The following is a 24,052-nucleotide window of genomic DNA, read 5'->3' on the forward strand; positions in this document are numbered from 1 at the left end:
CAGGCTTTATTCAGTGTGAAATTGAAGCCCTGAGACCTATGAAGTAATGATTATTGTCACTTTAAAAGCCCAGCATCACTTTGTATGAATATATAAACCATGAAATGGAATAAAAGGTGAAGGCCACAGGCAGTTTTTGTGCGTCTTTTAAGTCTAACTAAGAGTGAAAACATAGCACTCTGATGTTGATTTAAGCAAACCTTTAGAGATCCGTCTAATTATGGCAACGCAGGCTGTGAGCACATGTGGACTCTATTACGTGGCTCGGCTGACCAGTGGCCGTGCTTTTAGCAGGTTCAGAGTTCACAGTTGTCCCGAATTAGCCGCCTTCTTTCAGACAGGACCCCTACACCGGCTCCACTAGTGCCCGCCCCTTAATGGTCTTTTCCCGCAACTTCACACATAATATTTTAGATTTATTGACTATTACTAATGCTACCATGCCAGTAGCGGTTCCGTTTGGCAAAAAAAGGAAAGATCTGAATAACAGAGTAATTGGTAACGGGTCAAAAAAAGGATGCAACACTCTTTTGAGAATGGCGTTTGACATTTTATTTTATTGGAAACGTCATATGAATCAATGGTTCAGCATTAATTGTACTTTTGTTCTGGATTTGTCTTTTTAAATATACAAAGCATGTTTTGACAGTGGCAATAAATTAATCACATGAATCTCTTTAACTTTTAGTTTTGTTTGCCCTGTACATTTTTTTTGTACTTATTTAAAGTCAATCCAAACATTTATTCTTTTAACCAGTATATTTTGGTATATTTGTATAAAAAATAATGCAGATCAAGGAATTTTTTTTTTTTTTGTTTCTTTATTTGAGTTTGTGCTTTTCTGTTTTGACTCCTATATTTTAGGTAAACATTGGGATATTATTAAAAAAATAGATCTTTTGTGTATTTTTAGCAGGTTGTTGCATATTTTACCATTGCCTAAGTTGAACTAAAATTTTCAATAGTTTATACACATTAATAAATCATATTAATCTCAGAGAGACTGTGCACGTGTCAGTAAAATCAATGTGTTGACAAGCACACTGAAAAGAGATATTCCATAAAAAAACATTTTTTTCCCTGGAAGATCAAGGTATTTTTGTTTCTCTTTCTGAGATCCACAGTTCCTCTTCTGCACAGAGATTGTGCTGATAAAGTTATAATTGGCTTTTGGTTGGTAGAGCTGTTTACCACGCTAGTCATTAAAAGTATCCAAGAATAGCGAATTAGGAGTCTCTTAATTCTGAAAACAAACAGTGTGTGACCGAATCAGATTCTTATTTGATCCCGACAATTGATCTCAAACCAGTGACGGAAGAGTTTTTTTTTTCATGTATTATTCTTTCTGTACCACCTATTCAAGGTGAGGTGCTACAATGCAGCTTACATCTTTATTTTCAGATGCTCCCTCTCACATCACAGCCTAATTCCTTCTATTCTCCTCCTCTCTGCCTCTCGCAGCTTTGCTGACACTGTGTACCCATACATTCCTAGCCTTCATACATTTGATCATTTGTATTCCCAATCAAGGGGGGAATTTACAGCGTACACTCCTACTTCCTGTATTTCAAGCTTGCATTTGGAGGTTTACAAATGAATGAGGGGGTTGAGGTTGTGTCTGCGTGCCTCTCCTGAGATCACCTGGCACACTTAATCAAACATCGCGGCTTTAATTTGGTGTTCAGCTCTCCGATGCTCCCAGAAAACAACATCTACATCATCATCTACAACGGAGTACAGCCGACAGCAGGCAAACCGTCACACACACACAGATGCACTGACACACACAGAGACACCTACACATTGTCGGCCAGGAATGTTCATCAATGACATTCAGATCTAGTTCAAGAGTAAACTTTTGCTACTTACAGATTTTCGTTATGTCCACCAGATTCCCTCATTTTCAGTTTTGGTGTTTCATTTCACTGGTGTCCTCCCCAGTATAGCGGAGTCACTTACAGTAAAGCCCCTCACATGGTGTACTAACTACATGTTAGCTCAGTGCTGGGAATGTGGTTACTCCACCTCAGTTACATACTGTATTTCACAAAAACCGTCTGGCTGTCCACAACACATAATAACGAGCGCCAAAGCTTTTGATTTTGTTGCTGTTGTTGTGTCTGTACTTTACCAACTGCAAATGTCGATATCTGCTCATTTGAAAACATTATTTTACAGGTTACGATTGTTTTAGATGGCGCTGAACTGTGCATACACTCCTTTTCTGCAGTGTTAGTAACCCCTCATTTACTCATGTGGAGTTTAAAAGCTGCACTTCATTTTCACATTCTCGTTCTGCCGGCGGTTCACTCCGGATTAGGAGTCAAAAAGAGAGAGCAGCATCACCCACTGCGTTAGTTATTGAAGTGAGAGATGACATTTAGCTGTAGTTAATTATGTATGCAAAACTCAGCTGCTATAAGAGGTCAGCTTGACAAAGTAACCCCACACCGGGGAGAGTCTCATGGCAATGAGATAGCCCTATTAAAACACACACACATACACACACACAGACTTTTTCTCCCCATTGCTTTTTCACTCTTTATCATTTCGCTTGGCTATTGCATTGTATTGCATGTGCTTAACAGCAGATCAACATACTGAATGACTAATAATTATATGTCTCATGATGTGCCTTAATAGTTTGTCTATATAAGTCATTCATTGTTTTTACGTATTTCTTTATTTTATCACTTTGCTAATTTAATATTCATATTTGCTACCAAAGACTAGAGGTTAGTGATTTTATGTGGTTAGTTATGAAAGATTTTAATTAACTCCACCCCAATAACTTAAGTAGTATTCCTATCATTGTGACATTTACTTAAAAAAGAGGTTAATTAAAAAATACATAAATCATAAAATACCAAATATTCATATTGAATTGAATGATGGAATTTTATAGATTGTTAGTTACATGCTCATGTACAATATGTGTGAGAGTATATGCCGGTTCTCCGTGTGTCTTTGTTCAGAGTTGTGTGTGTGTACGTATGCGTATGTGTGTGTGTGTGTGTGTGTGTGTGTAACGTGTGTGTACAGTTCAGACTGCAGCACATCAAAAGAAAGTGGGAGATTTTCATAACTATTTTTTTCTTTGTAGTTCTTTAATTGCGTCCCCATGGCTTTCTTTCCCTGGACAGAATCTTAAACAAAACATTCTTTTTTTGTGAGAAGAAAACCCAACTTTTTATTTATTTATTTTAACAACAGACAAGTGTCAGGGTCGTTATTTGGGAAGGTTTTTTTTTATGCTTGAGTGAAAATTTAGAGGAAAATTCTAAATATATATTCAGAGTTTTCTGTATATATATACTCAATAGTAAATATAATATTGTTAGCCGGCTCCTAACTTTTCTCATGTTTTGTTTTCTGTTTTTGCTTGTTAACTAGAAGTGGACGTTAATGATATGTCCAATAGTTAATTAACAGCAATGACCAGATTTCATATGTTGTGTGGTGTGACTGATTATATGAGCACTTTCTATAGAAATATTGCTTGTTGTCATGCACAACATAAAGTGATAATTATTTTATCTGGTTGAGTTTTAGAATAGAGCAGTAGTAGTTGTAGGCTACTTCATCTCTTACAAAGATAGCGAGAGGTGTTTGTGTCTTTGTCGAGTTTGCCCTCAGAATTTCTATATTTGATACTGTGTAAATATACACAGTACCTGAGTATTCTATATTCACATGCATGTGAGAATGATAGGAGTAAGGGCCCTAGGGAGGATACCGCTGTAGGTGACACCACCAGGCACCGTGTGTGTCCGTGTGTACGTTCATACAGATGCCTGGTGTCACATACAGCGGTATCATCCCTTACAGTCAGGCAGGGATCATCATTGCACCTGCTAATTACCATCTCCAGCTGGAGAGTTAAATGGAGATCTGTTCTATGTCTGACCTTTGACCCCATGCTCTTTATGTGACGCACTTCAAACCCTGTTTGGGGCTGGCTGGGCTGGGCCTTAATGAGGCCCCATGTCTGCCCTCTGTGGGTTGTGCGCCTTAGATGCCCCACTTTCATCCCCAACTATCTTCCCTTGATGTAAATTGAAAAGATCACAGCTATGGGGAGAAGACCTGTACTGGAAAGGCCTCTCTGCATAGATTATGAATATCATAACTCAACAGTTTTTTTTTTCTTCCCTCTTCTCAGCCACCCACTCCCCTCTCTCCTCCTGCCACCCCTTCGCTGTACAATGCTATAGTTCTAATTGGACCCAATGGGGGACTCTCTGCCTTTGATCTCATCACCGCCACTGTGACTTTACACTAAAAAATGTCACTGCCAAATAGGGTTATCACCTGTAGAGCCTGGCCTTCCTCTGATGCCTGTACGCATCTCGTTAGCTTCACTCAAACTGTAGAAGTTAATTAGTTTGACAGAGCCATTACCGTGAAGGCATACCTGATGATTGTGGCGTAGGCGCCATATTCAATATCCAATTACTAAACACATTTATTTTTTGTATCGGGTATGTGAAGGAGCGCATAAAAGACTGTGCTTAGATTTTCTATTAGCAACAAAACGATACTCTCGTATCTGTCATGCACTTCTACTATATTTGTTATGTGCCAATTTAATTAATTACCACGTGTGACTAAAGAAGATTATTTTTCATAATGCCTAATCTTACTCGTGAATAAACGTGAAACTTTGATTTTATTGCTTTATCACCCATTTTTCTCTGGGTAACAAAACACAAGTGATTGTGTCCCCACCTCATTAAAAAGTGGTTGCCACTGCAGTCCTCTCACCCGTTCAAAGCTGTTGTACAGAACTCTGTGTACAGAGTGAACTCCGCTGCTATCCCGTCTTCTCTGACAGTCTTTGGGGTATGCCTCCCCCACTTAGATTGACATTGTGTTTGCTTTGATTGAAAAAAAGAAAATCTGTGAAAACGCATATAAACATGAAATATTAATTTAGAAAGGGCTTTACATAAACATAAAAGCATTTAGCACAATGAGTGAATATGGAGATGACACTTGTTAATTTAACCGTGATAAACTTCCTGTTTGATGCCTGGGAGCATTTGCAATGGCAGCACGGGGACGTTGTGGAGAGTGAGAAAGCCCAGGGGAGAGGAATGCACGCTGTTCGTTTTGTCTTTGTCCCAGTTTAAGACTGCCACTCTCTCTGTCTCGCTTTATCTCCTTCTCTCTCAGCCTCTGTTTCTTTCTGCCTGTCCTCTGTATGAGCTGTGTGCTAACACTTTGCTTCTCCTCCCTGAAGTCGTCCAGATAGGCTAATTGCAGACGCCAATCCCTCTAACGCTGCAGCTACACAGCATGATATATTTGGCCACCTCTAATTGAAGTAGAGCTGATCAAAATTGTATCACATTACAGAAGAACTGGGGTCATTTAAAGGCAGACACAACCCTTAAATCTTCTCCTGCTTTCATCTCCTCTTCTTTCTCTTCCTGCCCACCAATACTGCTACAATCAAATAGCAGCATTGAAACGAATAATATAGATTTATAGAATCGGTTTTAAATGTTCTATGCTGCTTCACAGAGGCAGACAAGCCAGACAATTAACATACAATTATCTGACACACACTCCGAACACAGAACCGCCAGAGCACACCCCACAAAATGTTGCACTCTATAAAGAGGTGATTGAATGGTCTGGTGAAATATGCAGTGCAGTGTTAAATCTAATTGTCAGACTGCGAACCAAAAATGTTAATTCCTTGTTGTTTCACACACTTTTATCAGTTCTGCATGTGCAGTTTTCTCGACCCATATTCAGACAGCAGAGTTGTGAAGTAAGAAGGTAGAACATCCTCACCTGGAGCGCTTTGGCTTACTCTGCCCTGAGCAAGACAGCAAATTCTTACTAGGCACTGGCTCATTAGGCTCTGTATGTGACACTCTTCTGAGTGCTATATAGAGAAATTAAGCATTAATTGTTGTGCTTTTATATACTGTACAGTATATATGTATAGCTTTTTATATTGGTATAGAATATAAGATGAAACCATGCAAAGTTATTCAGTGAGGATGTACAATTAATGTGTTTTTCACTAATTGAAATTAAAATTGTGATTGAAGCCCGTACTACTACACAGCCCACACCAAACTGCATTACAGTAATCCAGACCTCCTGTGCAACCCAATCAAACGTTGTGCTTTTGTGCTACGCTGGCACAGCCCACACAGAGAGCAGTGGTCCCTTGCTATCCCTGCCTCCTCCTCACTCTGCCACAACACAGTCAGACTACTGCTGAGCAGGTGAGGAGAGGCTCTTGACAACTTCCTCCCCAGACTCCCCAGGGCCCGCTGGCCAGGGTGAATCTTTTGTCATCCTAAAACAAGCTCGGGCCTGCTGCTCCTCCACTCTCGCCTGGAGTCCTGGAAACGGAGCCAGGAGAGGGGAAATAATTAAAGACATTTTATGTCAAGAGTCCCTTTCTAGAGGGAGTTTTGGAGAGCCAACAGGGGAGGGGAAAACAGGAGGATTGGGAAGAAAGAGGAGAAGAGTAAGAAATGGAGAGAGAAGTGAAAAAAGCAAGACGGTGATGGGGATGAGAGCGGGGGTGGCAGCATGGAGGGAGAGGGTGAGAGAGGAAGAGCAAAGATGCGAGTTTCCATTTCCTCTCTGCTGTCCCCTCCCTCTCGCTGCCCCCCCATCCTCCGCTCAATTAGCAAAGCAGCAGGTGCTCCCAGCAGCACAACAGATAAGCTTGGAGGAAAGGCTTAAGCTTTTCCCTTTCTTTTCTTTCCTTTTTTGAGATGACCTGCAAATGTGATACTTCACACCCAGAATGGGCTAGCTGTTTCCTCCACCAATTTCAGAGGTGATAATTTAACTTTTACCCCCCCCCCATCTCTCCCTTTCCGCCCTCCAACCTCTCTCTCCCTTTTCCTTCACTTTCTGTCTCTTTCTCTCCCACATTCTCTCTTTCTGTTTTCCACCAGGTGTCCTCTCTGAAAAGCAAGCTGAAGAAGCAGTCAACAGCAACAGGATGTGGTGTGGCGAGGGCCTTCCTGAGAGTGCAGGCCGCTCTGTTTGGATCCTATCGAGATGCCCTCAGATATAAACCTGTAAGGATCCAGTGTCACTAATCACCACCAGTCATCTTGTGTAATAGCATTGCTGTGTCATGTTGGAGCCTTACTTTCTTAGATCATTTATGTTTGGATATATGCTTGTTTACCATCAAACCCAGAGTGTGATACAAACAGTACATCCAGTGTTTGAGCTAACCTTGTTTTAAATTACAAAAAAAAAAACACATCATTTCTCACTTTCCTCTAGTGGTATCTACCGTTACAGACGGTCCAGACAATTTTGGTTTTGATAATCCAAGTTTTTGAGATAACCGTGCCCAATAGAATGGAATTTTGTCTGTGATCATCACAGCAAAATGTCTCACAAACTGGATAATCACTAAACACACTGTTGACAGTTTTTTGTTTTGATGTTTTTTTTTCTTTAATATTGTTAGGACCCAGAATTTAATTCCATATTGTACTGGGGTGGCAGCAGAAATCTCAGAGACAGATATCTCAAAATGTAAACTACAACTATATCTATCTGCATCTTAATGTAAGTGAGAAAGAATGTTTCCTTTTTGTAATATGGCTGAACTGCCATTTAAACTCATCTCAGACTTGCCTCTGTACTGGACAGCAAAACAACATATTTATAACTACTATTTTTAAAACAATGATTATGATCTATCAGATTGTATATAAAAACAACAGGAATACATTGCATGTTCAGTATAAAGGCCACAGATTGTATTTTCATTCACAAGCAGAAATATTAACAGAAGTGCGTATAATATATTTGCTCCTCAGACTGTGTAGCATGCAGTAGCGATCTCAGTTTGGGTGAGGTGAGTCAAATTTAACTGGAGTCTGGTTAGACTGGGGCAGTTTTGACTGAAGGTAAAAGGTGTGTTTTCAGCTGGAGTGCAGATCTAAGGTGGGCCTGTCTGGCAGTGGCAGTGAAATGTCAGAGGAGCTGAAAAGAGTCAGGACGTTACCTTTGAAGATCCCTTTTAGCCACCTTTGGTGTTTTACTCTCCTTTACTTAGCCCCCCTAACATTTCTTTTCGCGATCTTTTCTTCTTATCAAGTCTGAGTCAGAGCAGAGAAAAGTACAGCATGTCCTGTTTGTCAAATAGCGAAGCCTTTGTTCCTTTGGCTTTGAGATTAATTGGACTTTGTGGACTCCCGGAGTCAAGATGCTACATTATTGATGCTGTCTCTCTTTTCTCTGTATACAGACAGTATACGAACAAACTGCCTCCCTTCTGACACAAGCACTGAAACTCACTGCATGTGTGTTTGTGTGAGCACAACATGCAGTTATTTCTCAGTTCACTCACACCATCTTTTCTTTTAGACAGTATCTGTGTAGTTAACATACATGCACAAACAAGCACATCTGCTTTCATGAAGCTACCGATGATACTTGCTATGTTCTGATATTTGTGGAACATCACGCTACTCCTGAAATAGCAGATCAAATTAGTTTCTAACCACCATTGATGAAGCCAAGTCGTGTGCACATACTCTGTAGGTGTGTGCTCGGTACTATTTAGGGGCAGAATTAGCCGAAGTTCTACTCAAGGGGGCATGTAACCAGTTCGAATCATCCAACCAGGTGTGAAAACGCTGAGTAGGGGAGGTCGCCATCACGTTTCAAAAGTAGATGAAACCGTTTTAGATAGAAAATATTACACATTGCATATTCTCATGTATAGAAGATCAATATAATGTGTTCACATAGAGACAAGAACACACTGGTCTATATCAAGGTGCAATTTGTTTTTGAAAAGGAATATTTTTGAAACATCTAGGTATAACTAAAACAAGCGGTGTATATTCAAATACACATGTCAAAACAGCTGTATGAAAAAACAGCTCTGTTTGGTTTTATTCATTTTATTTAACACACTCATTTTTTTTTCATTTCATTTTTATTTGAATAGGGAAAGATACTTAGACATAACCATTTGTGCAACAAATCTCCAATGTACAGCATCACAGCATTTATAGCTATTGCTAATTTCCAATGCCCGTCCCTAGAATGAAAACAAACATTAAACATTGCCACAATTGAAATACGTAAAACACATACACATACAAGACACCTAAATCTGTAAAATTGAAGCACCAAAGAGGATAATAACCCATAAAGCTTAAACTACAGTGAGTATCGTTTATTCTAAAGAGTATTTGGAATTTCAGTCTTGATTTAAAGAAGCTGTTTAATTATTATATCCACGTGGAACAATGCTTACACGATAATTAACAAAAAATGTTTCTTATGATGATAGATTTAGCAGCGTCCACATCTTTTAAACTATCACAGAAATTGATATTGTCATATTTATAGATTTCCTATAAGCTTATTGCGACTTCAGTTCGCCCTAGATCCAAACCTTCATCCACAGAGAACCGCCACCTTGTTCTGGCACGATGGACACATCTGCTACATGATGAGATTCTTTTTTTTCTGTATAATTGTTTCTATGTAATGGCTTCCTTAATTCTTACAATCTCTTATATAACGATCATACGTCTCATAGCTTGATGTCAGGCTAACATTAAGCATAGATAAACTTGTAGTTGTCTTTATAGATATAGCCTTTTTTTCATGTCTCTAAAGTAAGGGCTTCTGTTTTATTCAAGTGTTTTAAAACAAGTTTCACGTTCACACTTACTGTATGGAGGACAGTCCAGTTTGTGCGACACATAAATGATGTGATAACATCAAGTCTCATTTTTTTAAAACACAAAACACCATTTGGCACTGAATGCATGTGTAATGTGCGTATTAACTTCACCATAACACATGAATTACCATGGCAGCTCAGATTGTAGCAGCCTTGGAAGTGAACAAGTAGTACTCACTCATCGCTCTACATTTACTCTAAAATAGAGTTAAAGGGTTGTTTGGATTTTTTGAAGTGGGGTTGTATGAGGTACTTATCCTTAATTAGTGTATTACCTACAGTAGGTGGCGATCAGCCCGCCCCCAATTTGGAGAAGCAGACAGGAGTTCCGACGAAAAGAAGCTAAGCAATGTACTGCTGTTGACGGTGCAGTTTAACTACCTAAAACAAGGCCCACCTAAAAAAAAGAAAATATCAGTTTAAGGGTACGCCACATTTAGAATATTTTCACCCCTTTACCTTGCTGTCAGACAGCCCTTTCCGACAGGGATCTAAAGCCTTTATATCCATCTTTGCTCTCTTCAAAGCCACCAGACTCCTTTGACAAAAAAAAAAGTAATTTTACCATTAAGGGCCCTATTTTAACGATCTAAGCGCACTGTGTGAAGCGCATGGCGCAGGTGTGTTTAGGGCGTGTCCAAATCCACTTTTGCTAGTTTGACGGCGGAAAAAAGGGTCTGTGCCCCGGGCGCATGGTTCTAAAGGGTGTCTTCATTAATTCATAGGTGTGTTTTGGGTGTTTTGAGTGTCATCTCCCATTCCCTTTAAAAGCCAGGCGTGTTTGTACCTTGGCGCATTGCTATTATGATGTTTGTGTGCTGCTGCGCTTCCCTGTGTGTGTGTGTGTGTGTAACAAGCATATTGTGCGCGTGCTGTGCACGGGCCTAGGCACATTTTACTAATTTGCTGTTAAAATAAAGAAATGCTGCGCTATTGACTTTAGACCAGGTTTTTCTTGGTCAATGGCGCAATCACTTCCCGCTGCCTCAAGATAGCAATACGCCAAGAATGCACCTGAACACATTTCCCTGTAAGACCAGCACGCCCATGGGCGCAAAGATGGGCGCAGGTGCATTTGCTATTTAAACGACGCGGGCGCTGGACGGGAAATTGACAACTGCGTCGGTCTTAAACTAGCACAGACACAAGGTACGGGTACAAGATAGGGCCCTAAGAGTTGTTGGTCTTACGCTGCCTTGATTGGTTAGTGAGTGTTATTGTGTAACTTTGGTGTTTTAAAGGGTTAGGTCAGATTCACCAAAAGTACATGGCCTTCTCTTTTCATGCAGTTACAATACTGGCCCAGCCTCATGTTGTTTCTCTAGATAAACTTTGTTTCACTAAATCAACTCATAGTTAGTTGTTCATCTCAGCATGCTGTTCAGTTTTGTTAGCTGGAGATTGATCCGAGGCTGGAGCAGCCAGACGGAAACGGCAAAGCTGATTAAACTACAACAAGCTACTTTCAACTCGGCTTTTACGAGAGAATACGCCTTAAAAACTTTTTGTGATGTAAGTGGAGCAGTATTCATGTGATGTAATTTGGGCCACTGGTATCATCCGCCCATCCTTGAAAATAGGGGTTAGTCTCCGGTGTTGTTAAGTTGTTTTTATTTGCCACACTGTACTCATAGCCTGGAACAGAGAAAGCACATTGTTTTACACCAGAAGAATTTAGAGCATCATTGAAATATGTGAGAATGATGTTAATTATGAGAAAAACATGAATTGGAAATGACTGTAGGGCTGCGTGTGATTGGCCTGCAGTGGTTCTGTTGTCATCCTTCGTGTATATAGCTCACAGGCCAACAGACATGATGTAAGAAATAGTAATAATGTGATCATTTGTTCATGTGGAGTACTGGGGAGTTTACTGGGACACTGTCTTCTGGTCCAGGGGAGATTATGTGTGCTCTTCCAGGGGAACTGTTTTAAAGAGCACTGTTTTTTTTTTTCTTTTCTTTTAATACTCTTCCTCCTCCTCCTTTTTGATCCTTTCTCTTTCCTTCCTGTCTCTCGTTTAGACTCATTTTCTGTTTTCAGGCTCACTTATGAAGAAATCAGTTGAAATACTCCTTGTTTGTTTGAAGACGTTTTACAGTGCATAATGATAACAGACATGAGGTGATTGTCTTAGTGCTGTGAAGCATATTATAAATAACCTTGTTTAGTTTAGACCCCCTGCCTTTCAAGTCACCACTCGCATCTGCCTTTGTTTGCTGTGGCTCATTTCTGAACAGTAAACATGGTAAAAAACAGATTGGTACAAAGAAAAGTGAGCCAAAATGAACAAGTATACTTTTTGATTTTATTTTTTTTGCCAATAATGTCTCTGTGGACTCCTCAGGGGGAGCCAATCACTTTCTGCGAGGAGAGCTTTGTGAACCATCGATCGAGCACCATGAGGAACTTCCTGTCCATGGCCGTCAACCTGCAGCTCTTCAAACAGGTACTAACGTGTGTGTGTGTCTGTGTGTGTGTGTTGTGTCTGTGTGTGTGTGTGTGTGTGTGTGTGTGTGTGTGTGTGTGTAAGTTTCTTTTAACCAGCATTAACTACAAATTAATGGTGTACTCTAATCTGTCAAATGAATCTGATCCTAGAAAATGTTTATGGATGTTCTGGACATTTAACTTTTGAAATCTGAACATTTACTGATCTTCAAATCATAATTATATATCTGCTTGGACTTACATAATGCACATCTCTAGCACAAATAGAAAAATATGACTAAGTTCTTTTATTGTAGGTTACTCTCTCCTCTCTTGTCAATGCCATTTTATTTTTGAGCGGTTTCTTTTTTGATCATATTTTTTGATTTAGAAGGGTGAAAGTCTTCATTTTTACAGATGTCTCTCAGCACCTTAGCCGAGTAAAGTCAGCATTTAGTATCTTGACAGTCCAAAAGTTCAGAGTGAGGAGAAATGGAAAAGAAAGAGGTCTGGAATTATGAACGGTTATTGACCCCTAGAAACTGTTTACTGTAGTTATCTCTCAACACACTTAAGTAACGTCTTAATATCTCTCTTTTTGCTCAGTTTTGCCTGGTGTACAAACAAAACCACGATTGGTTAGGCCTGTTACATGTATTTTTACTGTACAAAACCATATCAAGGTCGAATTCTGTCTTTCACATGTATGCACAAGCCTGTAAAAGCAAAACATGTACCCTCTGTGAATATCCACCACTAATAGAGTGGAGTAGAGTCTTATCAACTCGTGTGTGTGTGTGTGTGTGTGTGTGTGTGTGTGTGTGTGTGTGTGTGTGTGTGTGGGTGTGTGTGTGTGGGTGTGCGTGTGTGTGTGTGAGCGTGTGTGTGTGAGAGAGCGCGCGTGTGTGAGAGCGCGCGTGTGTGTGCGCAGGTATTCTTTATTCATTTGTGGTTACATAGGCCCCCAAATCCCTTCAGCAATACTAAACTTCGCTGAGCCAGAGCCAAGTGGAGAGACACTTCTGGCCTCGAAGAAAATTTCCTTTCACCCCTTGAATTTTTCTTTGTGCTCTTTGACCCGTGATAGTAGTGTGATTTACCCCCGAGAGTTGCAGCACAGCGGCCCTCAATCAGCCTTTTGTTTCTCTGGACACTCTGCCCCATCTATAATTTTCCCAGGCAGAGCAGATAGCGAGCAGCAGTTCAAAGCATCCTCCCGGGCTGGCTCCTGCCTCAGCGGTAGCATTGGGAAACAGGCCCTTATCTCCTCCTCCTCCTCTCCAGCACGGGGGTTGGGGTGAGCTTATCTCCTCCACTCCTCTTTCGACTAAAGTGAGAGAGGCCAGCGGTCCGCCCAAGCTCTGCTCTGGCCATGACCCACATCCGCTCACAAACACGCAAATAATACTTGACTTGCGAGGCCACACGCATGCACACATTCATTTTTATAAACTTAAGTACACACTCTGGGACTGGAGATGTTTAGATTTTTTCCAGTACTACTCCTTGTTTTGTTATTGTTTTTATACCAATGTGTTATTGTTTTTGTCCTATTGCACCTATAATCCAATATATATATCTTCAATGCCAGTATATCGCAAATTATTTATAGGCCTTTAAGTAGGACTGTTGTCTTATTAGTATGCCCATTAATTAAGAATCATAAATAGCATTTGGCCACATACAATGAGTAATAAACTTTGGCTGCTATGTTCAATTCAATTCAAAAGAGCTTTATTGGCATGAAAGTTTCAATAACAGTGTTGCCAAAGCATCAAAGTACAATGTGTTCAAATATTTGGACAGTACACAATAAACAGTAATATGAACATTAACACAACACTAATTATGTTTTGTATTTCTGGCTATGTATTGTGATATATATTAAGAACATGTATTACAATCCACAAATGTTGCATTGCTGATATTACAATAGAAGCAGGGATTAACCCTTTACAGTGGCATACTTTTATTTTTTTATTATTTTGTTTGTTTGTTTTCCCTATTCACCAACTGAAGTTAAAAGGTTGTGCTTTATTTCCAAAGGGGATTGACATAGGATAGCGTAAACAAACAGGTTGGGTTCCTTAATTATCAAGCAACCAGTCATTAGTGCAAGACTAGAGTGAAACAACATGTCTGATACAATATATCCGATTATATGTCTTCTATTCACTTGCAAACAATGGCCTTTTATAGTGTGGGATTTGTCACTGTCGCCTATATTTCAACAATAATTGGTCAAAGTTGAGCCAAATTCAAACCATATTATTGGACTTGATAGACCACAACACACATTATACACACACGGTAAAGCACACACATAAGGTCGAGGTGTTACCTGAGTTTGAGGTGTTACCATTTCAGCAGGAAATTGCTTTTCTACAGGTGATTTTGTTTTCATTCCTTGTAAAGCAGCAAGTCATTCCAGTTTTATAGAGGGAAGAGCATGGAGCTGTTCATGCAAATTCAGCAAAACATTAGTAATACTTAATAAGCTGAATGACCTCATAGACAGAGAGACTATTGTTTGCTGTCATGTCATTAAAGGCCATTAATTATTTTCAATACCCCTATTAAAATGTATTATTGTAACAAATGACTTACCTTAAGATGTTGGATAAGAACACCTTCTTAATAACTAAAATGTAAACGTTTGATTTGTGTGCAGAAACAATAGTCCTAAAATCTTGTGCCTCTATGAAATATAGACACTAAGTCAACGATAAAATAAATATACACACACATACCTCTTAAAATGTCACAGTATTACCTTTGAGCACACTTCTGTTCTGTTCCTGTTTCCTGTGTGCTCGGTCCAGCAGCCCATCTCTGTTCAGAGCAGAACAAGTGGGAGAAGTCTTCTAAAAGTATGCGTGGGGAAAGCCTGTCGACATTAACCTGCTTCCTATCAACCATTCTCAGCTCCTACACACTCATAAGTGCACACACACACTCATGTGAGTGTATTGTGATAGCAGAGACTGATTCAATGAAGTCTCTTCCTTTTATTGACAAAACTAAGCCATACACAGTTTTATTGAGTCTGTAGGGGGAACTTTTAGTCTGATAATTTACTACCAGGAGCCTGTATAGACACAACGTGCGTCCCATCAATCAATAATCATCAGTCATTCTCGGCGTGTATGACCCCAACAGCCGAGCCATTGATCGAAAGGGGGAAAGGTGTGTCCTTGCAAAATCTAATTATCTGATTGAAAATCTTATTGTGTAGTTGCTCCATCCACTCCATATCACAGCTGTTACAGTGAGCTGGAAATTATAACCAATAGGAGTGATGGATAAAACTAGCTGCCTTGTCCAAACAAAGTGTTTTAAAATGCTTTAAATTCATTACTTGTAATGGCTGCTCGATGCTGGCTTCAAAAACTTTCTTTCTGATAGTTCCAACTTCTTTTTTAAAATACAAATTAGACTTTGGTCCTCATAGCATATTTAATGTCCTCTTATGTGTGTTTCTGTGGCAAGTTTAAGAGTTATAAGTTGGTTAAGAGACATTATGGTTTAAAAAGAACTATATATTGCTATACTTATATCTGATTGACATATATTGCAGCTTACTGTATGAATCACTGATAGTTGTTGCCACTTGCTCCTCAGGCCTTGTTCCTTTTGGCCAAATTTGGATTTCCATGCTCTGGTAACTAGCAAAGAGTGATTTCCGCTACATCCCTGAGTATCTACAGTTTATGGGCTAAAATTCCAGGTTGCAAAAATTACATTTCCTTTTAGGCTCTTCATTTATATCTTTGTAAATGAACCACTGTGGAGTCCTAATCCCAATTTCTGGCTCCACAATACCCAGAGTTAAAATAAATCTAGACCACTGTGACCGACCCGTGAGTGAGTCAATGTGCTGGTAGCCAGATGGAATAACTCTCCCAGTCTATGGTCTGCATCTCGAACAGCAACAGGAAACAAGCTGACATGTAGACATGAAGAGATGGAGCAGGATTCACAGTCTGACTTTATTTACACATCTAGTTTGGGTTGAATTTGTTTAGTAAAAGTAATATTTAAGCAAAATTATGTAATTGTTAATGGAATGTAAATTTGTTTTTATGTCATTGGATTTCCACATATTGACAAAGTGTGTATTTAAAAGTCTGCTACTTTTTGTTTGAATGAAGCTGGTCCTGACGTCCCACCCTCAAATTATTTACTGTTTCCGTTGAGAGATTTTTTTTGGTCTCTCTTTTACAAACAAAGAAAATGAGCCCTTGTATTGTGTTCTTGTTGTTTGTGTATGTGCACGTGGGCATGAGCAAGTGTTTTTTTAAGTGTGTGTGTGTGTTGTGTGTGTGTGTGTGTGTGTGTGTGTGTGTGTGTGTGTGTGTGTGTGTGTGTGTGTGTGTGTGTGTTGTGTGTTGATCACAGTCTGCCATTGTTGAGTAATGTCCAATTAAGGCCCACAGTGAGGCAGGTAATCTGGCCGGGGTATGTGGGGGAGATAAGTGGAGGCTTTGGCTAGGTGATGATTTGGGTTGATTATCTGCACTAATTGGGCCAGCTAAGTAGCAGAGCAGTGGTTGAAACCTGCAGTCTCACCTCTAATTAAAATGATCTAATGATGAGTCTCTGGCTCTTTTGACCAGAGGAGCGGGTAGCTGTGTCGGTCGCTAGTTAGCAGGCTGTCCCTGAGGACAAGTGCCCTAAAACAACCTACATTGTTGTTACACTTTGAACACAGTCAGAGAGGTGGGACGAGGATTGCTACAGTTATTATCCGAGTGTAAAGTATTAAAAAGAATAGTGCATCATTTGTTGTTGTCCTTGAAAATACAAAAGAGTGGTTTAAAGGTAGGATGTGTTGATTGTTAATTAATCAGTCAAAATAGATTTTAGCTTTAAATCCAAATACTTTGTATATACGAATTATTTTGAAAGACACTATAACTGATTGTTAGCTGCTTTTCCCTCCTACATTTAAACTCTGCAGTTAAAAAGATACTGCAGATTTTTTTTTTTTTTTAAAGCTTTACACACAAACTGGTAGCAAGTTAGTTTTTCAGGACTTTTGCAGACTTTTTGAAAAGTACTATATTGAAGTCGCATGTTTTTTTTGTTTGTTTTTTGTTACACCAGAAAGCCCAACGATTTTACTGGAAGGTATTATTTCCACACAGTGATTTGCTGATATTATAAGCCACCCATAACAGGAACTTGGGGGTCAATGTGGTTGGATTAAGCTAATAGAAAACAGTGCAGCATATGTGTGACAGAGTGATCTACATTCACATAATTGTTTTAAAGATTTTCTTCATGTTCAGTATTCATAAAGATGATATACGGTTAGTGCAGTTTTCTCCTGCAAGTTGTACAGTCCAACTGTCAGTCACATAACTGAGCCTGTAAACTGCTCGCAGGAGGCACTTATGATATGCCAAAATCTCAAAATCTTTTTTATTTATATATATATATATATATATATATATATAATCTCTATCTTATGCCTCCCCGTCTCATCACTGCTTTTATTTGGTCACGGCCTGTAAAAACTAGCTATTTCTCATGCTTTAATGTCTAAAGAATGCGGTTATTTTTTGTTGTGTTAATCACAAATATCAGTGAATGTGTGTGTCAATGAATGCGTGTGATTGCTTGTGTAACATATTTACTCGAATTTGTGACTCTGCTCATGAAATGTGTAGCTGTCTTGGCTGTTAGGTCCATATTTATGAGATGGAGTTTTATGCGCTCCATGTTACAAAGGGAGGAAATGAAACTTCCTCATGTCTCAGACAGTGTGCAGCATGTAGTCTGCTGCACTAATCCCTCACCTGCTCCACATTACCAAATCCCTATTACCTGCAACCCACCTAATCTTGGGATGTAGTTTCTGTCAGGTAGGATTAATAACACCCCACTGTTGCACTGAGTGTTTAAATATGTGTGTATGTGTTTTGTATCTGTTTAAGTGTGTCCACCCCCCCTCCCTCCTCCCTTCTTTAATAAGCACATTGTAATTTATGTTTGTAGTTCATCGACGGACGGCTGGCCAAATTGAACGCAGGCCGCGGCTTCTCCGACGTGTTTGAAGAAGAGATCACAGAGGGGGGCTTCTGTGGAAGTGAGTAGTGCTAAGACCTGTCTATCAATTAGCAACAGTATATTTATTTGCCATATTTCATGCAATAGGCTGTAGTTATTGTGCTATAGTAAGATACAAAAGGAGTTCATTAAACAAAGACAAATCTTTGAAGTTTTGCAAATTGCAAGAAAAGGCAATAAGAGCCTTTTACTCCCCATGTAAAATATTACTCTCTTAAAATTCTAAAACAATTACAAAAAGTATTCTAAGACAATGATAAACTGCTAAAAAAGAAATATGGTAAATAAATATATACTGTGGTGTGCTTCTATACGTTTTACAAAATGTTCAATTTTAAAACATTTCTGGTCCTGAACTACTTATTGTTTAAGTCATGTATGAACAGCTGTTGTTTAATTTCTCATGAACATACCTGGCACTTTGAATACTAATGCAATAATGAACTTGTTGTCTCTTGAAGAACAGAATTGAATTGTTATTGATTAAAAATGACCTCATTATGCTTTAAAGTGACTCTTAGCCATTACAAAATCTGTAAAAAAAACAAAAAAAAAAACTGCACTCATGGTGAATTGGTTCATATTTTTATATTTGACATGCATCTTGACTGTCATTTCTTGCAAACAATTTTTTTATTGGAACTGATACAAAGATAACTTGTAAATCTTATTGAATGTGGCAAAAAAAGAAGATTGATGAAAAAATAAGTAATGTTTTGGCAGGATTGAGCATTTTTACTGTACATGTGGAGACATCAGAAGTTTGAAATCCCACAGGAATGCTCAGACAAATTATACCGTCTTGATCGCAACACTTCAGGTTTGAGTCGTATTTACACAACAACAAAAAAGAAATGGCATCCGGATGTTGCAGCTAAAATATCCATCATATTATTGGGCTTATTCATTCTGATCCTGCTCCAAACCCACGCTGTCATCTGTAATTCTGTTCTCTAAACCTTTGAGAGCCCTGGACACCATACTGTAGAAGCAAATCTCCTCTTTAAAACAGTCCTCTATTCTACTCTAACAAGTCCTTTATATCCGGATACTAATACTAATTTTACATTATCAGCAAATATCTTACTTATTAGTTATTATTCATTAATTGACGAAAGGGACAATAACAAATACTGCCAACAACATATAATGCACTAAATGTTTTTGTATTTTACAATTTTTTTTAATCAACTATAACCAAATATAGAAATGGTTTTATCTACAATATTTTTAAATGCTCAAGTGTGTGTAGCGATGACTATAAAGACTGTGTCACAGTGTAATATACATAGTTACCTTTGCTTTGCAATATCGAGTGCAACATTATTAATTCATATTCTCTGTTTTATACATCCCTCCAGGTAATTCAAGGTCTTACCAGCAATGGATGCATACTGTGAAGGTATTCACAGAATGTCCTTCATATCATACCTAAATGCTTTTATCTATGGCTTTTTTTTATGTTTCACTCATTTCATTCCAGAGTTATATTTAATTGAAAGTATGATTGACACGACTCAGTGTTTGAAGTCCTAGTGTTGCCTTTGGAATGAAGGGGCTGCCTGAATGTACAGATCCAGCTTGAGTGCAGTTTGGTGTGTGAAGCGGCGCATGCAGCAGGACAGTGGAGACAGACAGGGAGGGAGACAGAAGTGATTTGACGTGACAAGACGTCCTCAGACATGACATGTTGATCTGGCAGCAAACACAGGCGTTACTCCGCTGAACCGACCCAAGAACATAGATCTCTCCCTCCTTCTTCATCTCCTGTCTTTCCCCTTCTCCTTTCCTTCCCATATCTATCTCCCTTTATCTTCCTCTCTCTCCCTCTTTTCATCTCTGTCACAGCCCCCCCCATCTCCCTCACTCTCTCTCTCTCTCTCTCTCTCTCTCTCTCTCTCAGTAAGTATCTCTCCCTCACCCTCCCTCTCTCCCCACGCCGTCAGCTAAGGCTGAATTAGTTCTCTAGAGTGCTCTTCAAAGGTTTGTTAAAGTTCACATTTCCTGACTGACAGGGATCTATAAGAGGGGCCTTCACCTCGGCCTCTCTCCTCCTCTCCCTCTGCCATCTTCTGAAACGCTGTCTGCCATTTACTCTGTTTAGCCGTTTAGCTGGCGCTTTGTGCTTACACTAAAGACCAAACAGAGGAAAAGTGAGAGACGCCAAAGGAGAGATGCAGCAACTCTGAGAGAGAGAAAAGAAGAGAGGCACAGAGAGCTATTGGGTCCCATAATGTCAGTCTGCAGAACTCAAAGTAGAAATCAATCACACACGGTCCCTTCCATCGCAGCTTTAGGCTGCTTCTAAATAAAAACCTCCTGAATCCTTTGAATCATGCAGTTTATCATGGCTCAGCGATATCCTACTTTGCCTGGTGTCACCATTTGTATACTGATGTTGCATTAAAATACTATTTACAGCTGCACAGGGAGGTTGTGTTTGATATTGAAAATGAGTCCCTTGTGGCTACTGTGGGAGTCGAATGATGTGGTAGAAATAATTATGATATTGATAAGGATACTGTGCGTCACAGTAGGACAAATGCAGAAACCAAACTGATTGTAAAAGCATTTCAGCTAGCTCTTGATTCATTCATGTTTGATAAGATCACCGCGATATGATTGCATGCTTACATGAATATTTAATAGAAATTCAAAGAAATTTGAATGTGTGGAAATTCACCCAAAATGCCTCTTTATCACTTACTAATAATTTTCTGTGTCTATTACAGAGAGGAGGAGCACTCATCAACACAGCTGTGACTAAAGTACGTTCTTTTGCAAAACAGTCCAATTAATGTGGCTTAATGCACTCTTCTATGTACATAACTTGAAACACTAAGTCCTGAAAATTCCACTGAAACAGAACTCAGATGACATTTTGCCAGTTGTTTTGTGAAAATTAATCAGTCTGCTTGAATATACGACAACTTAATTTAAAAAAACTTGTCTGTTTTGGAATTGACAGTGGAAGAAATGGGAGTATTGTTCAGCATAAGTCTGTGTTTGATGAGCAGTGCCATGTGGTTATGTGCTGTGCAATAGGTGGTCAGGGTGCCCTTTCATGTTATCGCCTCCTGTTAGTGTGTGAGGCTCTTTTATCCCGCCTTTTGTCTTCGTGTTTTTGCCACAGGGATCAAAGCATTTCTTGATGTTACATGAAACCAGGACAGAATGTTAATGCAGTGTGTTTTGATTAGTAATCCGTGTGTGTTGTTTTTCCTCCTAGGCCAAGAGTCATGCCAAAAGGGGCATCCGGGACATTAAGGGCAGACTTAAAGCAAGGGTGAGCAGCACGCACCTTCACACCTCTCTGACACACATGCACACGCTCGTAGAAACATGCCTGCACACATAATGCTGTTCTGAGGCACACAGATACAAAAGACACACACCCCCTTCATAGAAACAGACAGGAAGGCTGCTTTACATGGAGTGTGTGATTCTGATGCTGGGCCTTTTAATGACTGTTGAAGCCTGCTTAGCGCTTTGTTCAGGGCTGTACATTTTTAACCAACGCCCCTCTGGCTATGGCCTGTCATGTCATCCAGCCCCGGCCCCTCTTTCTCTTTTATTGTCTGCATATTTCATCAGTGAGTCTGTGATTTCCTCAAAGCTAATGTAACAAGGTGTATGTTTCCATAAGCCTGATGGATTTGATAAGGCAATAGCAGTTTGATCTGTCAGTGGGAAACTGAGCAGATAGGGCACTGATGATGAACACGAGGAGTATGCAGTGTTCTGCTGTGTGTGTATGCAGTGTTCTGCTGTGTGTGTGTGTGTGTGTGTGTGTGTGTGTGTGTGTGTGTGTGTGTGTGTGTGTGTGTGTGTGTGTGTGTGTGTGTGCGCACACACACACAGTAAGGGCAAATGGAGGTGTTGAAATGTATTTGATTTTGGGTTAAACAGATTTCCTGTGCGTTCATAAATTAATTCCCAAATAACACTAATTAATTAATTCGACCTTCTCAGGATCACATTTAATCTGCAGTGCATTTATGTTGCTGCCAGCCACAAATGTATACACAAGGACCTCAAAACACAAATGTATTGAAATTAAACTCATCAGTGTTGGTTACCTTGAATATAATTGTTATAACCTCATAGAGAATGTTGTAAAGGATACGGCTTGTGATATTCAATAAATCTGCTGTTATTGAAAATCCCATGGAAAGATTGAAGGCAACAATATGTTACTTCTTCTCTCGATGTTTTCTGACTTCAAGACCATGTCCATGACTCTGAGACATTTGCTCCTACTGAGGACTTAAATCTTTAAAGACAGGTCATTAGAATATACTTTTTTCTTTTTTTAATAAGCCTCTGTCATTTCCTAAAACAGTATAGTATTTTAGAAATCGTTGCTCAGACACTGGTAAATGGTGCATTTGTAAGGGACTATTTTTAGGGGCGGAATTGGTGCGCTACCAAATATTTATAGTAAAAGGTAAACGGGTAAACTACAGTGCCCATGTTCATCGTAATAAAGGAACATGTCATCAAATGCAACAGTGTGGCTCATTGATGTGTTTTAATATTTTTTGAACAAACCTTTATGGCACAGATGAATAAGCTGTATCAGGCTTTAGACACACAATGTTTTTTAGCAGGATCAGTTAATCATTTCATGGGATTTGTTGGCAGTAAGAAAACAAAACCATAAACTTCAAGACATGGCAACAAACAGGACAAGGAGCATCATTGCTTTAGTTCAGTAATCTCTTTCATTCTTTCACTTATAATGGAGTATCTTAAAACGAGGGAGTAATACATTGAATGGGTTGTGGTGTGGTTCTTTCACATGAATGCAAATACCCATTATTCTCCATATATTTTAGTCAGTTTACTTCATTTACAACACAAATCATCTAAGATTTACATTCATCATTTCTCTCTCAGGAAGAAGAAGAAGAGGGGATGATGGTCTGTGCCGGGTCTCCCACCAGCACCAAGAGCCTGTCTCCACGGAGACTGCAGAAATTGAGACGGGTATGACAAACACACACACACACACACACACACACACACACACACACAGATAAGTAAATGAGTCAACTACATGTACACTGACTGATCATCCCAGAGCCCATTTTTCACTTGGCGACATGGATGTAGTCTTCCATTTCTTTGCTCTTTCTGTCCACTTTTTGCTCTCATTTCTTTTCTTTCTTCCTCTCTCCATCCCCACTCTCTTTTTTTCATCTCCATCCTTTCTCCCCCTGCTTTCTCTCTCTCGTAACAGCTCTTGAAAGTACAGCAGTTTGTCAGTGTGCCAAATGTAATGATAAGCATTTTTTGTCTTACAACGCACTCATGTTGTACATTCAGTATTTTTCTCTGAACAGCACGGACAGTAGAAGCAACTCATCTGCTGGTCAGCATTTCCTCTGAAGAATTTGCTTGTGCACCATACGTAGATAGCAATTTTTTTTCCTTCCTTCTTTCTTTGTTGTGTGCAGAGCTGGCATACAATGTGCAAGCACATGCATGCTCACAAAATACACATTCATCAATACATGTATAAAGGTAAAAACGTTAGAAAATAATAAGACACTGTAGTGTAAATGAAAATGTGCACATATAGTTATTGGTACAGGAAGTTTAGTTTCATGTAATTAAAATGGCACGCTTCTGTACAGTATTAAACACGTGCATACATTCTCAGGTTACTAATTATATCTCTCACCTTATATCTGTACCTCCATACTCACAGCTGGAGCTTTTCTATTTCTTATTGCTAAATGAAATAATGGCAAGTGGACTCCCAATTCTATCTATTCAAAAAAAAAAAAAAAAAAAGAATCCTGCATGCACCCACTGACATTTAAGTCACAGTCATGCAAGAGT

The 24,052-nt window shown here is 39.3% G+C and overlaps 1 protein-coding gene across 7 annotated transcripts in view; it reads left to right on the forward strand.

Moving 5' to 3' along the window:
* The window catches only part of dennd1b (DENN/MADD domain containing 1B), a 113,478-nt gene that overhangs the window by 74,643 nt on the left and 14,783 nt on the right, over positions 1 to 24,052 (forward strand). For all 7 annotated transcript variants that reach the window (XR_005640328.1, XR_005640329.1, XM_039812299.1 and 4 more), the window contains 7 exons: positions 6,933 to 7,058; positions 12,051 to 12,152; positions 18,134 to 18,224; positions 19,567 to 19,607; positions 20,938 to 20,973; positions 21,435 to 21,491; positions 23,105 to 23,194. Coding sequence is in view for 5 of the 7 variants with exons in the window: in XM_039812299.1 (XP_039668233.1) it covers positions 6,933 to 7,058; positions 12,051 to 12,152; positions 18,134 to 18,224; positions 19,567 to 19,607; positions 20,938 to 20,973; positions 21,435 to 21,491; positions 23,105 to 23,194 (543 nt within the window). In the remaining 2 variants the exon portion in view is untranslated. The remainder of the gene's footprint in view (positions 1 to 6,932; positions 7,059 to 12,050; positions 12,153 to 18,133; positions 18,225 to 19,566; positions 19,608 to 20,937; positions 20,974 to 21,434; positions 21,492 to 23,104; positions 23,195 to 24,052) is intronic.

This window comes from Perca fluviatilis, chromosome 9 (assembly GCF_010015445.1).
Source record: "Perca fluviatilis chromosome 9, GENO_Pfluv_1.0, whole genome shotgun sequence".
Lineage (NCBI taxonomy): Eukaryota > Metazoa > Chordata > Actinopteri > Perciformes > Percidae > Perca > Perca fluviatilis.